Source organism: Mus pahari, chromosome 8 (genome assembly GCF_900095145.1).
Source record: "Mus pahari chromosome 8, PAHARI_EIJ_v1.1, whole genome shotgun sequence".
Classification (NCBI taxonomy): domain Eukaryota; kingdom Metazoa; phylum Chordata; class Mammalia; order Rodentia; family Muridae; genus Mus; species Mus pahari.
Window position 1 is genome coordinate 55,709,058 of NC_034597.1, and position 13,501 is coordinate 55,722,558.

The 13,501-nt window shown below is 42.7% G+C and overlaps 1 protein-coding gene across 2 annotated transcripts in view; it reads left to right on the top strand.

The window, feature by feature from the left end:
- Window positions 1–13,501, top strand: part of Kif13b (kinesin family member 13B) — a 161,374-nt gene that overhangs the window by 65,513 nt on the left and 82,360 nt on the right. For both annotated transcript variants that reach the window (XM_021203304.2, XM_029541336.1), the window contains exons 6-10: window positions 312–492; window positions 5,529–5,616; window positions 7,896–8,030; window positions 10,414–10,526; window positions 11,556–11,667. In XM_021203304.2, coding sequence (XP_021058963.1) covers window positions 312–492; window positions 5,529–5,616; window positions 7,896–8,030; window positions 10,414–10,526; window positions 11,556–11,667 — 629 coding nt within the window. The remainder of the gene's footprint in view (window positions 1–311; window positions 493–5,528; window positions 5,617–7,895; window positions 8,031–10,413; window positions 10,527–11,555; window positions 11,668–13,501) is intronic.

Consider the following 13,501-nt stretch of genomic DNA (forward strand, 5'->3'; position numbering starts at 1 on the left):
TGGTGATTACTGGAGGCTGGCTTTGAATTGACCCTCCTTCCCCTGTCTCCTGCTGGATTAGAGGCTCAGGCCATCCTGCCTGGCTAGGCTCTTTTCTTTCTAGACCATGCCTACTTTTATTCTACACAAGTAATGGAAAGCTTCTGTATGTTCCATCCTTACTGTGCACTTCTTACTTTATCCATGTACATGTATATTTGTTATATTTTGTGAATTTTGCTAAGTCCTAAAAATTGATTGTAAGTATAGAAAGAGGATTAGATGCCTTAAACTTTTCCAAGAAGTATTAATGGCTGCTCTTTGTCTTTCAGGGTCTGGAAAGTCTTACACCATGATGGGCACTGCTGACCAACCTGGATTAATCCCAAGGCTCTGCAGTGGACTCTTTGAACGAACCCAGAAAGAGGAAAATGAAGAACAGAGTTTTAAAGTCGAAGTGTCGTACATGGAAATTTATAATGAAAAAGTCCGAGACCTTCTTGACCCCAAAGGGTAAAACGTGGATGCTTGAGTGCTGTGTCTTTCTGCAAGCAGACATAATAGACTGTGGCTTCACAGAAGTCTGTAACTGAACTGTAGTGGAGAATGACCTAGCTCTGCCGTTCATGTTTATGATTATATGACTTAGGGTTACAAGGATCAGCTCCCCACGGCCAGCTCTGTATTGTTAGAGTTGGCAGAGTGATGATTCAGGTCTGCACTTGTGTCATGCTGCCTGTCCTCTCATCACCCAAAGCCACAGACAAAACAGGTGACAAAAGTGGTCATTTAGGATGAGTGTGGCTGCAGCCTTCAGTGACATAGCCTCTTTTTTTTTTTTTTTGGCAATAAATTTTGGATTTCTGTGGTTGGTTTCAGGTCTGAGGGGGAAGCAAGGGGGGAGGTAAATGCCAAGTTTGGAACCTGGTCTTAAAATAATCTGAAAGCCCTCTCCCTTGGGGTAGGAAGTGCCATGCCTTCATGGAGTTGACTTTGAAAGAGAACTGCTTCAGAGCACAAGGAGGCCCTCAGAATCACTCTGTTCAGCCTGTAGCCAGGAGGGAAACAAGCAGAGAGAGGTGGCTGAGGAACCCGTGTACTGCAGAGCAGGGACGGAGATGGGGCAGGAGAGAGAGGGAGTGGGGAGCAGTGATTGTGGCTGTGGCTGGCTCACGTGAAACGCGTTAGCCAGGTCAGAGAGCCATGGGCTTACAGCCCAGGAGGGGATAGTGAGCTGGGTTTGGATGAGGACGGTGGTCCAAAAAAGATGATATGAGAGGCAGAGAATCCCGTGAGGCTTAAGCAAGAGCAAACAGATCTCAGTGTCTCACAGCCATCTTTCTTTGGCCAGTATGCTCTTCAAGCTGGGGCTTGAATTGGTACTTGATATGGCTGTCCAAACTTTACCTACTCACTGTTTATCAAGTCATTCTTACAATGCCAGGCACCGTGCAGTTCAGAGAAAGAGCCCATAGTCCGGAGAGAATGAGTTTTGTTAACAAGTTAGAGCAGTGTGCAGTCTGCTTTTTGCTTGTGAGGGATGCCAACACAAAATAGAGAGCAAAAGAGAAAGATGGCCTCTCCCAGAGCTCAGAGAGGATTCCACAGAGGTGCTTGGTGGTCCTGTGCTGTAGGAGTTTATCCACTGAGAAGTGAGGTGAGACCAGCTAGTGTGTAGGCACAGCCTGTGCCAGCCTGTGGAGGTGTCTGGTTGTCACCCATTTACAGGATGATCAACATTCAGTGCAGCTGGAGGGTAGGGTGTGTAGAGCCAAAATGTCATAGGAGGAGGCCAGAGATGGGTGGCCATGGCTCAGGCACCCATATTTTGTTCCCTCTACATTTTTTTTTTTTTTATTCTGCCTTCAGTGCTTTTCTTGTATTCTGACCTCTGCAAAGACGGCCACTTTCTCTGAGATCTAACTCAGACCTGTACTTCCCAGAAACAGTAAACTGTGTTCATACTTGTGTCCCTAGTGAACTGGCTTGGAGTGTATCAGATGTGTTCTGTCTTTAATGGTTTCTTGTTTGTTTTGTATGTGGTTTAACGCTCAGCATGGGCTTTGGAATTACAGAGCTCAGGAGCCAGGTCCTCTTGTTTGTGGTTGAGCAGGTCCTTGTACCTTCTAGGAGAACTACACAGGGAATATATCATGTTATCACACAGTGGCCCACAGGGCTGTAGTGAAGATTGAGAGCATGATATGCTCCAGGTCTCAGGACTTCTAGCAAACAGTAAGCACTTAACACAGCCTAGCTGTGTGTTTTTTCCCCCCGCCCCCGTGGAAGTTTCTTGAGGACTAAGAAAAAAAACCCTTTTTTTAATGTAAAAACTTGTATTTATGTGTGTATGTGTGTGTGTGTGAGTGTATATCACATTTGCAGTGCCTGTGGAGGTCAGTGGAGGGTATGGAATCCCCCTGGAGTTGGAGTTATGAACATTCTGATGTGTGTACTGAGAGCCGAACTCCAGCCCCCTGCAAGAACAGCTAGCGCCCTTAACAGCTGAGCCATCTCCCCAGAGCCTACAAACATTTTTGTTTCTGGAAAGTTAAAATCATGGATTAAAAGTTGTAAATCAGATTCCATTTCACCCAGAGTATTTGAGAAAACTTCATTCTTAAAATTCAAGCACTAATTTTATTAATTCAGTGACTATAATGTATATTAATGAAATCTTGTTGTTTTGCTTGAGACATAGTGTGGTAGATATACATTATCTTTAAGTAAAAGGGGCCAGGAAGGCTGGAGAGATGGCTCAGTGGCTAAAAAAAGTACTTCTGCTCTTTCAGAGAACATGAGTTCAATTCTTAGTATGTACATGGTGGCTCACATCGGTTGTAACTCCAGATCCAGGGGAAGTCTGTCCTCTCCTGGCCTCTGCGAACACTATAAATTGTTCACAGATGTAGATGTTGACAGAATACCTATTCACATAAAAAGGGACATGACACCGAGGAGACAGCTTAGATTGTAAAGTGCTTGCTGTGTAAACATGGGCACCTGAGTTGGATCCCTAGAAATTATGCTTTTTTTTTTTTTTTTTTTTTTTTTTTTTTGAGACAGGGTTTCTCTGTGTAGCCCTAGATATCCTGGGAATCACTCTGTAGACCAGGCTGGCCTCGAACTCAGAAATCCATCTGCCTCTGTCTCCCAAGTGCTGGGATCAAAGATGTGTGCCACGTGCACCACCACTGCCCGGTGTTTTGTTTTGTTTTTTTTTTTTTAAATTGTGTGTGATCTGTGCTCTGTGCTTGTAATCTCAGGATTGAGGAGGCAGAGACAGGCATACCCCTGAGGTTAAAAGACCAGCTGGCCTAGCCAGTCACCAAGATTAGGTCCCAGTGAGAAACCCTCTCTTAAAAAGTAAGTTGGAAAACATTCAAGGAATGACACCTGAGGTTGACCTCTGGCCTCCAAAGGTATATCTGTTCACAGATGTGCCTACACATGCACATATACCCACATACATACACATACACATTTTTTTAAAAAAAGGGAAAACTGAAAGGCTAAAAGTTAATAGCAGACTGTATCCTGGTGTACGAGCGGAGCAGCAATCCAGTTCTTGTGCTGTGTCTGCTGGAGCTGAAATCACATAATATTACAGGACCACTTGCCAGCATCTGCATTCATGTGCCATTGTACCTTGAACCCAGGATGCTAGAGATTCTGAATCTATTAGAAATACTGAGCTGTGGTACATATGCTGGAAGGCAGGAAAACTTGGGTAGCAGAGCCATTTCCTGGTTTCTCCACTTTGCTGAACTGTTAGTTTACTTATCCAGTACCTCTGCTTTATTCCCATATGGTGGATGGAGTAGCTATGGTTCCTGGTTCTCTGTGACTCGGGCTTTGTTACCTGTACTGTCTCCAAGCCCACCCTACCTGTTCTCTGTCTCCAAGCCCACCCTACCTGCTCTCTGTCTCTAAGCCCACCCTACCTATTCTCTGTCTCTAAGCTCAGCTGATACCTTGCAAGTCCTTATTGGCACCTTACTTCTGTTTCTACTTTGTTAGCCAAGTGTGTTAATTCTCTGAGTGACTCTTAGGTGCCAGGGATTGTAGTAAGAACTGTGGACCCCCAAACTATTATTAATACAAGGTATTCTTCTCTTCTAGAGCCCAAAGTCTACTAAGCAAATAAATTTTGATCCATGGTAGGGATGAGCAGACTCTGAGACAAGGGAATAGATGGGAAGAACATGCATGTTAGATTGAGGAGCATGACACTTAACATTGTAGCAGCAAAAAACCATCACAGAATTTTAAGCATTCTAATTCATTATTTATTTTAAAAAGACAACCCCTCTCTATGGCCAAATGAACACATAGTAGAAAATACAGATAATAAACAAACAAAAAAAACCCTATAGGGGCTGGTGAGATGGCTCAGTGGGTAAGAGCACCCGACTGCTCTTCCGAAGGTCCAGAGTTCAAATCCCAGCAACCACATGGTGGCTCACAACCACCCATAACAAGATCTGATGCCCTCTTCTGGAGTGTCTGAAGATAGCTACAGTGTACTTACATATAATAAATAAATAAATCTTAAAAAAAAAAACAAACAAAACTATAATCACTTGGGATTTCACTATTAGTCAATATTCTTTTTTAAAAAATAACTTTTATAAATAGTACTTTCATTTATAGAGTACAGTTTGGGTATTTTGGGATATGTAGACATTATGAAATAAATGGCTTCCTGTATCTGTTACCTCAATTGTCATTTTTCTATTTTTATGGTGTGGTGTGAACAAATGAGACCCACCCCCAGCAATTTTGAAATATGATTTACACAAATGACTGCTGTAGTCATCATCCTGTTGGTGGTCTCAGGGTTTACCCCTCCTGACTGAAACTTGGTGCTCTTTAGCCAATTCCTGGACAGGTGCTCCTGGGATTTGCTCAGAACACTGAGGGGGCCACAGCTCCATGCCTGCTGGGAGGTTTGGTTTAGAAACTAATGAATGTTTACTTTTTGCATTTATTGAAACAACCATATTTCCCCCTTTCCTCTGGTGTGTCAGTGTGATAACATGTACAGACCCCCTTGTTAGGACAACCAGACAAGTTCTAGATAAGTTCTCCACTGTGCCTTTAAATCTCTCTTTAAAACAAAGGGAGAGCCCTTTGTTGTCTTTGTATCTTTGTTCACAGCTGAGCCAGGCCTGTGGTTTTTCTTTCTTGTGTAGTTAATACTTACAGAGCTTCTGTCTTGAGGCTGGTTCTGTGATGTGACAAGGAGATTGTTGGTATTTATTTGACTCTGCATTCTTTGCAGTAGTAAATAGACTTCCCACGCTTACCCTTTTGAGCGATGTGGTATTTTGCCACGTTATCAAGCTTTTCTTCTCAGCAAGGATTTTAAAGTTAGGTTTAAATCTTTGCAGGATCCAGTGATTTGCTCTTCTGTATTAGGGGGTCTCTCTAGAAGTAAGTGTGTGTGTGTGTGTGTGTGTGTGTGTGTGTGTGTGTGTGTGTGTTTCCATGAAGCACAGTTGAGTCTTTCTAAAAGTCTCTAATGGACCTTGTCTCTGTCATGACAGAAGCCGTCAGACGTTGAAAGTGAGAGAGCACAGTGTGTTGGGACCCTACGTGGATGGACTTTCTAAACTGGCTGTCACAAGCTACAAGGTAACAGCATCCTCTCTGTAAGGTGCTTCAATTGACTGCCATTTTGGCTCATTACATTTCTTATTTTCAAATAGTTATTTAAATTTCATTACTTTGATTTTATGTGTGAGTGTTTTGCCTACATGTATGCTTGTGTACTATCTGTGTGTCTGATGCCCCTGAGGCCAGAAGAGGGCATCAGATCTCCTGCAACTAGAGTTACAGACAGTTTTGTGAGCTGCCATGTGATTGCTGGGAATGGAACTCAGGTTTTCTGGAGTTATCTTTCTGGCTCTGAGCTACATTTTTAAGATTAAATTTATAATACCATCATTCAATAACTCTTTCTACAAAAAACTTGAAAGGGATAATGGGGATTAGTCAGTAAATGTCAGCTATGTTCAGTGAGGCCTCTGGCTCTTCAGAACTAATGGATCCAGAATGGGCTTGGGAAAATCTTAGAAAATGTTTTGCCTATGTTGATGTTTTTGAAGCTAATGATTTTGCTTGAGAGTATTTGTTGTGTTGAAGTTTTTACTGAATATCATTCTTTTTAATATATACAGCAAAACTATGACATGAAAGTTTTCTATGTTTGGTAACTTTAACATTGCATTCAAGCATATACACCATAAAAAAAAATAACAGGATTTTCTGTTTCTGTATAGATTATTACATGTTCTGTTATGCATCCTTAGTGTTTAGGAAGTACCTGTTGGTGTATGATGATGTTTTCAGTATACATATGAATGAATGGATCTAAGACTAAGCAGTCATTTAAACAATGCTTTTTTCTTAAGGAAGTCTGACATAGGCACTACAAGGCTGGTGTCATAGTTCCAAGCTGTTGGGAGGGACTCAGGTCTTTCCCTACTCCACAGGGAGATGCTGTACTATGTGTGCTCTGTTAATGCCTCTTATAGTAGACATATAATGGGATGTCTGCTTCCATTAAGGAGGGTCACCCAGATGGTCTGCTTTACACTCGAGTTCATTATGTGGCCAGGCTGAGCTGCAGAAACCTGGGAAATACAGCTTCCTGGCTCTGCCACAGCAGACTTAGTGGAAGAGACACTCCTTCACTGGAAAGAACACTGAGTGTTGGGAGGCAGCTGGGCAGCACTTCTGCATCTTCCATCTCTGCTTCCTCATCTCACACACCCCTGGAGAGGACTTTGCTGTGTGTGTGCATTTATTCATTATTGCTTGTGGTGCCAGGCATTAGATCCCGGGCCTCGTGCATGCTAAGCAATTGCACTGATCTTGGGCTCCATTCCCAGCCCAGGAGATGATAATTTGTGTTGTAATTAATGAAGCCAAACTCTAATTGCTTCAGACACTTTTTCAGAGCTTGTAGCTTTTGTGGGGTGAGGGAAAGACAGGATCTCATTGTGTCACCCTGAATGAACTGGAATTGTTGCATAGATGAGGCTGGCCTCAAACTCTTTAGAGATCCTCTTGCTTTGCTTCCTGAGTGCTGAGACTAAAGCCTGAGGCAGTAGGATGGATAGTTCAAGGCCTGCTTAAGCTGCAGAATGAGTTTAAGGCCAGACTGAGCAACATATTTAGGCACAGTCTCCAAAAAATATAAATAAATAAATAAATAGATAGATAGATAAATAAATAAATAAGCATTGAGCTAGAGATAGCTCAGTGGTAAAGTATATATGTAGTGTGTCTGAGGCCTTGGGTTCAATTCCCAGAACTGCCTTTCTCCTCGCAAACCATAGCAATTTTTCTAGTATTCCCAGCTTTATGTTATTTTTTTTTAAAGCGGTAATACCAAACATATATATGTGTTTGGGGAAAGGGGTTAAACTCTTATATTTTGTTTTTTTATATAATTTGTTTTGGTAATAAGCTTGTATTGCTTTTACAATTAAATGCATTTATTATTATTATTTTTTGGCTCTCATGTCACTCAGAAGTATTGTGTCTAATGCTGTGCATAACATACCTGTGACACAGTACTGTGGAAGCAGAGGCAGGAAGATCAGAAGATTGAGGCCAGCCTGGGCTACACAATGTGAGGCTAGTCTGAGGTACCTTGTAAGATCCTATCTGTGGGTTGAGGGAATCTAGCTTCTAAACTTGTTTGTGGCAAAGCTGCCATGTGCTTCTGTGTCTGCAGTGAGTGAAGCTCTTTAGTTGGCCCTTGAAAATAGTATGAACTCTTGTATTCTTGTGGAAAAACAAAATGTAACCTATAAAAACTTGGGTGCTTGTGGTAGAGTGAGAGAGGGGTCATGCTTATTCACAAATAATGAATACGTACCTGCCTGTGACCTGTTTCCACTTAGGATATTGAGTCTCTGATGTCTGAGGGCAACAAGTCTCGGACAGTTGCTGCAACCAACATGAATGAGGAAAGTAGCCGTTCCCATGCAGTCTTCAAAATCACCCTGACACATACTCTGTATGATGTGAAGTCTGGGGTGAGTAACTACTGAAATGATCATGATTTAGTCCAGTGGCTCTCAACCTTCCTGATGTTGTGACCCTTTAATACAGTTCTTCATGTTGTGGTGACCTATAACCATAATATTATTTTTGTTGTTACTTCATAACTGTAATTTTGCTACTGTTATGAATTGTAATGTAAATATCTGATATATGATCCTCAAAGGGGTTGTGACCCATAGGCTGAGAATTACTGGTTTAGCCTATTCTCTTTGCTAGCTAAATTGAAGGCCTGATCTAGACTATTGGTCAGGACTCAGGACAGAAGGTCCTAGCAGGAACAGAAGCTGTTGTACTGTAGCTACAGCACTGTTGGAATACCCCAAGAGGGTTTGGGTCTATAGCAACTCTAGCAGTCACTCCTAAAGCCACAAGGGACACACATAGCTTTAATCAGGAATACAGAAATTGCTTCTGTCATTGAAGCTGCCTCTTAGCACCTGGAAGTCGTAGGATGTCCTGAAAACTTAGATTTCATGACTTCCCTGATGGCAGAAAAAAGGCCAAGGAAGACACTTAACTTTTGCTTTCCAGTCTTTAGCAAGAGGGTCTAAAGGAGCTTTAGTCATATCCTGCGGCCTGGCTGCAAGGGCGTCTTGGATCAGGCGTAGTTGCCACTCTCCAGCAAGACGACAGTGAGGCTGAATTACACAAGCTGCTTGACCGGCTCAGCCGCAGCAGCTGTGCACTTTACACCCAGATGGCTGCTTTCAGCAGAGACACCTTTGCCGGTATCCCTGCTGCTAAGCAGCGAAGAGGTCAAGGAGCAGCTTGCATGGGGAAGAATGCAATGCCATAAAAATCATTGAATGTAGAACACCCTTTGAGCGTTTGGTTGGAACCTTGTGAAGCTGCTGAGGCCTTTGGCACGTTGAACATCTGCTAGTAGCTCACCTGCTCGTTCTCTCTCTCTCTCTCTCTCTCTCTCTCTCTCTCTCTCTCTCTCTCTCTCTCTCTCCATGTGAAGATTGATTTCCGATGTCCATCCCTCAGGACCTCAGTCTCAATTACATGAGGCAAAAGCCTGCTGGCAGGCTTCTCCTTTGCTGAAAAATAATTTTTTCCTCCACATTAAGATCATTGTCAAAAACAAAAAGTTCTCTGTCATTGATTTCCTTTTTAGAGTAAAGCAAAACAAAACACATACCATACTAAAGACTTCCTTTTATTATTATTATTATTATTTTAATTCTTTTTTGGTTTTTCGAGATAGGGTTTCTCTGTATAGCCCTAGCTGTCCTGGAACTCACTTTGTAGACCAGGCTGGCCTTGAACTCAGAAATCTGCCTACTTCTGCCTCCCAAGTGCTGGGATTAAAGGCGTGTGCCACCATGCCCAGCTCAATATTTTAATTTCTTTAATGTATCTGAGTCCTCTATATTTCTCTTCATGAACACCAGAAGAAGGCATCAGATTCCATTACAGATGGTCGTGAGCCATCATGTGGTTGCTGGGAATTGAACTCAGGACCTCTGGAAGAGCAGCTAGTGCTCTTGATTGCTGAGCCATCTCTCCAGCCCTGACTTTTTTTTTTTAAATCAGAAGTATTTTTGATCTGGGAAGTAAAATATCCCTTTGTAATGTTAATTATGGAAATGTATAAATGTACTTTTGCAGTGCTGAGAGCAGAACCCAGGGCCTTCTGCATGTCAGATAAACATTCTGCCAAGAGCTACTTTCCCAGCCGATGAGAACAGATTTCAAGGAAAGTTTCCACAGTGCTTGCATCCATAACCTCTGGCATCGCTGCCTTATGTTCTGTTTTGCTGATGATGTAAAACCTGAAGCAGGTCACATGTCTGATCTGGTGGAAGAAGACACCACTGTCAAAGACCACAACACCACTATCAGAGACCACAGCTAATGTGGAAAAGTTAAGCCGATTATCTGAATAAGATAAAAATGTTTAGAAAATGTTTTTGACTTTTTGAACAAATTTGTCACACAAAAGTCAAATTCTTTGTTTTTGTTTTTAATATTAGCCAGGAATGTAAGTATTTTGTCTTGGGCTAATATTTATGAAAATTTAAGCACAGTTTCAAATCATTAAACTTTTGATTTTATAAGCACTTTTGTTTATATCTCTGAAAACTTTACCAATCTCTCCAAAATGTTCCGTTTTATAACATTTTTTTTCCTGAGGTCATCATCTTCCTTGTTTGCTCACTACTGGGTTAGCAAATTGTGTAAGTTTTGTACTAGGTAGTAGTTTCTGCAGTGTTTAGTGCCAGCACAAAATAATTTTGCAGTAATGGCAGCTAGCTTTGGTAAAGGCCGGAGACAATAAGCCATTGGAGGGAGTCAGCCTGTTGTCAGCATTCACTAGCCATTTGTAGCATGTGTTGGTTTTCTCTGCAGACATCTGGAGAGAAAGTGGGCAAGCTGAGCTTAGTGGATTTAGCTGGCAGTGAACGAGCCACGAAAACTGGAGCTGCGGGCGACAGGCTGAAGGAGGGCAGCAACATCAACAAGTAAGCATTCCAGGATCACATTCTTGAAGCACTCTGTGGGGCTGATAGAAAAATAGGGGAACATCTGGGCTTATGGAGTAAGATGATTCTGGAACGATTGAGGCAATGATGAGTAAGCAGTTTGGATATTTTTTCTAGTGTTTTCTATGGCCTAGGCTCATTTTCTCATCTATGGAGTTGTTTGATGGGACTGGCAAGCACAGCCCTCAGTCAAGTCAGGACTTCTCAACAATGGCCCTATTGACATTGGGCTTAGATGACTCCTTTTCCTGTGGGTGGAGGATGTTGTACATTGCGGGATGTTTGATAGAACCCCTGGTGTCCTTTCACTAAGTGATCCACTGACTCTCTTGACCCCAGTTGTGACAACCCAGTCTTGTCCTTGTGACTTGCTGTTATCCATGGAGCATAGTCATCCTCCACTGGCTCTCGGCTGTGTGAATAGACACTGTGCCAGCCACATTGGGCTGTCCCTTTCAGTCTGCTGTTGTATTTGTCAATGTCTCAGAACCAAGACTTTATGAAGTAATGTTTCATTTGCCAGCTCCATCACATAGTTTTCCCTCAGGCTAAATCACTACCTCTTCATGGGTTCAAGTCTTCCCTCTCCTCAGAGCTCCTATAGCTATGAGGTGAGACATTAGCCAGCAGTGGGAACTACGGAACCCTTTTCCAGCACTGGGGTGTGCATATGTCAGCTTGTTAGCACTTTTGCTCTAATCAGTATTTTACCTTGGACACCCTTCTTGAAGATAAATGTTGTTTATATTATTATCTTCACCCTAGTTTTCCAGGTCACATATTTTATCTGTAAAAATGAAAAATAAATAGTGCTAAGTATTTTTATTGTCTCAAGTAGCTCAGATGGGCAGGAGCCTTTGGGAGCTTGGTCTTCAGATCAGACAGCGAAGTGCTGACCACAGCACTCGTTACATGCAGCCAAGGGCACCTTGCTGCTGTCCATCCTTGCAACTAATTCGACATTCAATATGTTCTGGCTTAGATAATTGTGCTTTTTGTTCCATGCAGGTCCCTCACAACCCTGGGTCTGGTTATCTCTGCCCTAGCCGATCAGGGTGCTGGCAAAAACAAAAATAAATTTGTTCCCTATCGGGACTCAGTTCTCACATGGCTGCTCAAGGTGAGTATTTTCTTTGTCCTTTGTTAGTGTTTTAGTTAGTGATCCTATTGCTTCAACAAAACACTATGACGAAAAAGTATGTTGGGGAGGAATGGGTTGATTCAGCTTACACTTCCATATTGCTGTTCATCAACAAAGGATGTCAGGACAGCAACTCAAACAGGGCAGGAACCTGGAGACAGGATCTGATTCAGGGGCTTTATAGGGGTGCTGCTTCCTTATGGCTTGCTCAGCTTGCTTTCTTACAGAGCTCAGGACATCCAGCCTAGGCATGCCACTGCCTATAGTATTCTGAGCCCTCCCCCATCAATCACTAATTGAAAAATGCCTTAGAGCTGGATCTCATAGAGACATTTGCTCAACTGAGGCTCTTTTCTCTGACTCTTGCTTGTGTCAAGTTGACTCACATCCAGCCAGTTTTTAGCACACTTTCAGTGGCAGAAAGGAAGAAAAAACAGTAGATTAGTCTCTTCCAGGGACCTTGTCTCCATCTGTGCTCAGTTGTATAGCTTTTAGGCTGTTTGAACAGTTTCAGTTTTCAGGAGCAAGTGTCATTTTCTTGCTATTTTTTGGTATTCTTTTTCTCCAGAACCTGCATGGGAAGTGGCTGTTGAACACATAGTGGCCCCTAGATATTGAGGGGCAGAAGGATCAAATGGTGAGGGGACAGTGTGGTTACTCACAGTGTCCCCTGTCTCCTGCCCTGCTCTGAGATGCTTTGTTCTGATTTGATTAGCTTGAGCTTATTTTCCGTTTCATTCTCCCCTGAGTCTTTGGTTTTTTTGCTTTGCAAAGCTTCTGCTAAGTGTAGAGTAGAAACACAGCCATTTTTCCACTGTGGCAAACAAGGAACAGAAATGTGAAAGGAAAGCATCCATAAGTGCCCCAAAGGAACACAAGGAAATGGAGACGTCACCCTTGGTGAGCCAAGAGCACGAAGGATTACCTTACAAGTTTGTTGGTGATTTCACAATGGACGGGTTCCCTGGGGTCTTCCTGAAGGTGGTGTGGGAAGTGGACATCAGACTGGGGATTAGAGCTTGTAATAGGTGACAACTTTGTAAAGGTGTCAGAGTGGAACAAAAGCTTTTTCCTTTCTAATACTCTCCATGATTCACTGGAAACAGAGAAGCAGGTACTGGAGAGGTGGTACGTGGTTAAGAAGAGCTCTGTTCTTCTAGAGGGCCTGAGTACAATGGCCCAGAATCCATACAGCTTAGCTCACAGTTGCCTATAACCCCAGCTCCAAGGGATCTGGCACCTTCTTCTGGCTCCTAAAGGGTCTGAACTCACCTGCTGAAAGTGATAGAGTGACACATACAATTAGAAACAAGGAAATAACTTTTTGTGTCTGGTGTAGCTTAGTGATGGCTCATTTTCTCATTGGTAAAAATGTACTGTACTTACTATCTCTTACTATAGTGAAGCAGGGGCCCCAGGGAGCTTAGTAAATGTTGGCTGCCACCATTGACTGAATCACTGTGTTTAGAGATCAACCTTTGAAGTACTTTCAAAGGGAAGTACTTTCTCCTGACTATACACACTCAGGATTTTTCTCCCTGCACTCCCAACAGGGTTTCTCTGTGTAGCCCTGGCTGCCCTGAACTCACTCTGTAGCTCAGGCTGGCCTCAAAGTCTTCAGGAAGAAAATCTGATAATATTCTTCTCCCTCGGACTTCCAGAGAGGCATTTCAAGTCATGCATATACTATTCCCTTGATGTGCCTGATTTAAAATCAGAGTCTACATAGTCACTGTGACTTTAGTTAAAACAGCAGGCAATCTCCTCTTGTTGGTTCAGTTACTGTCCATAAAGCTGAGTCTGTGACCCCTGT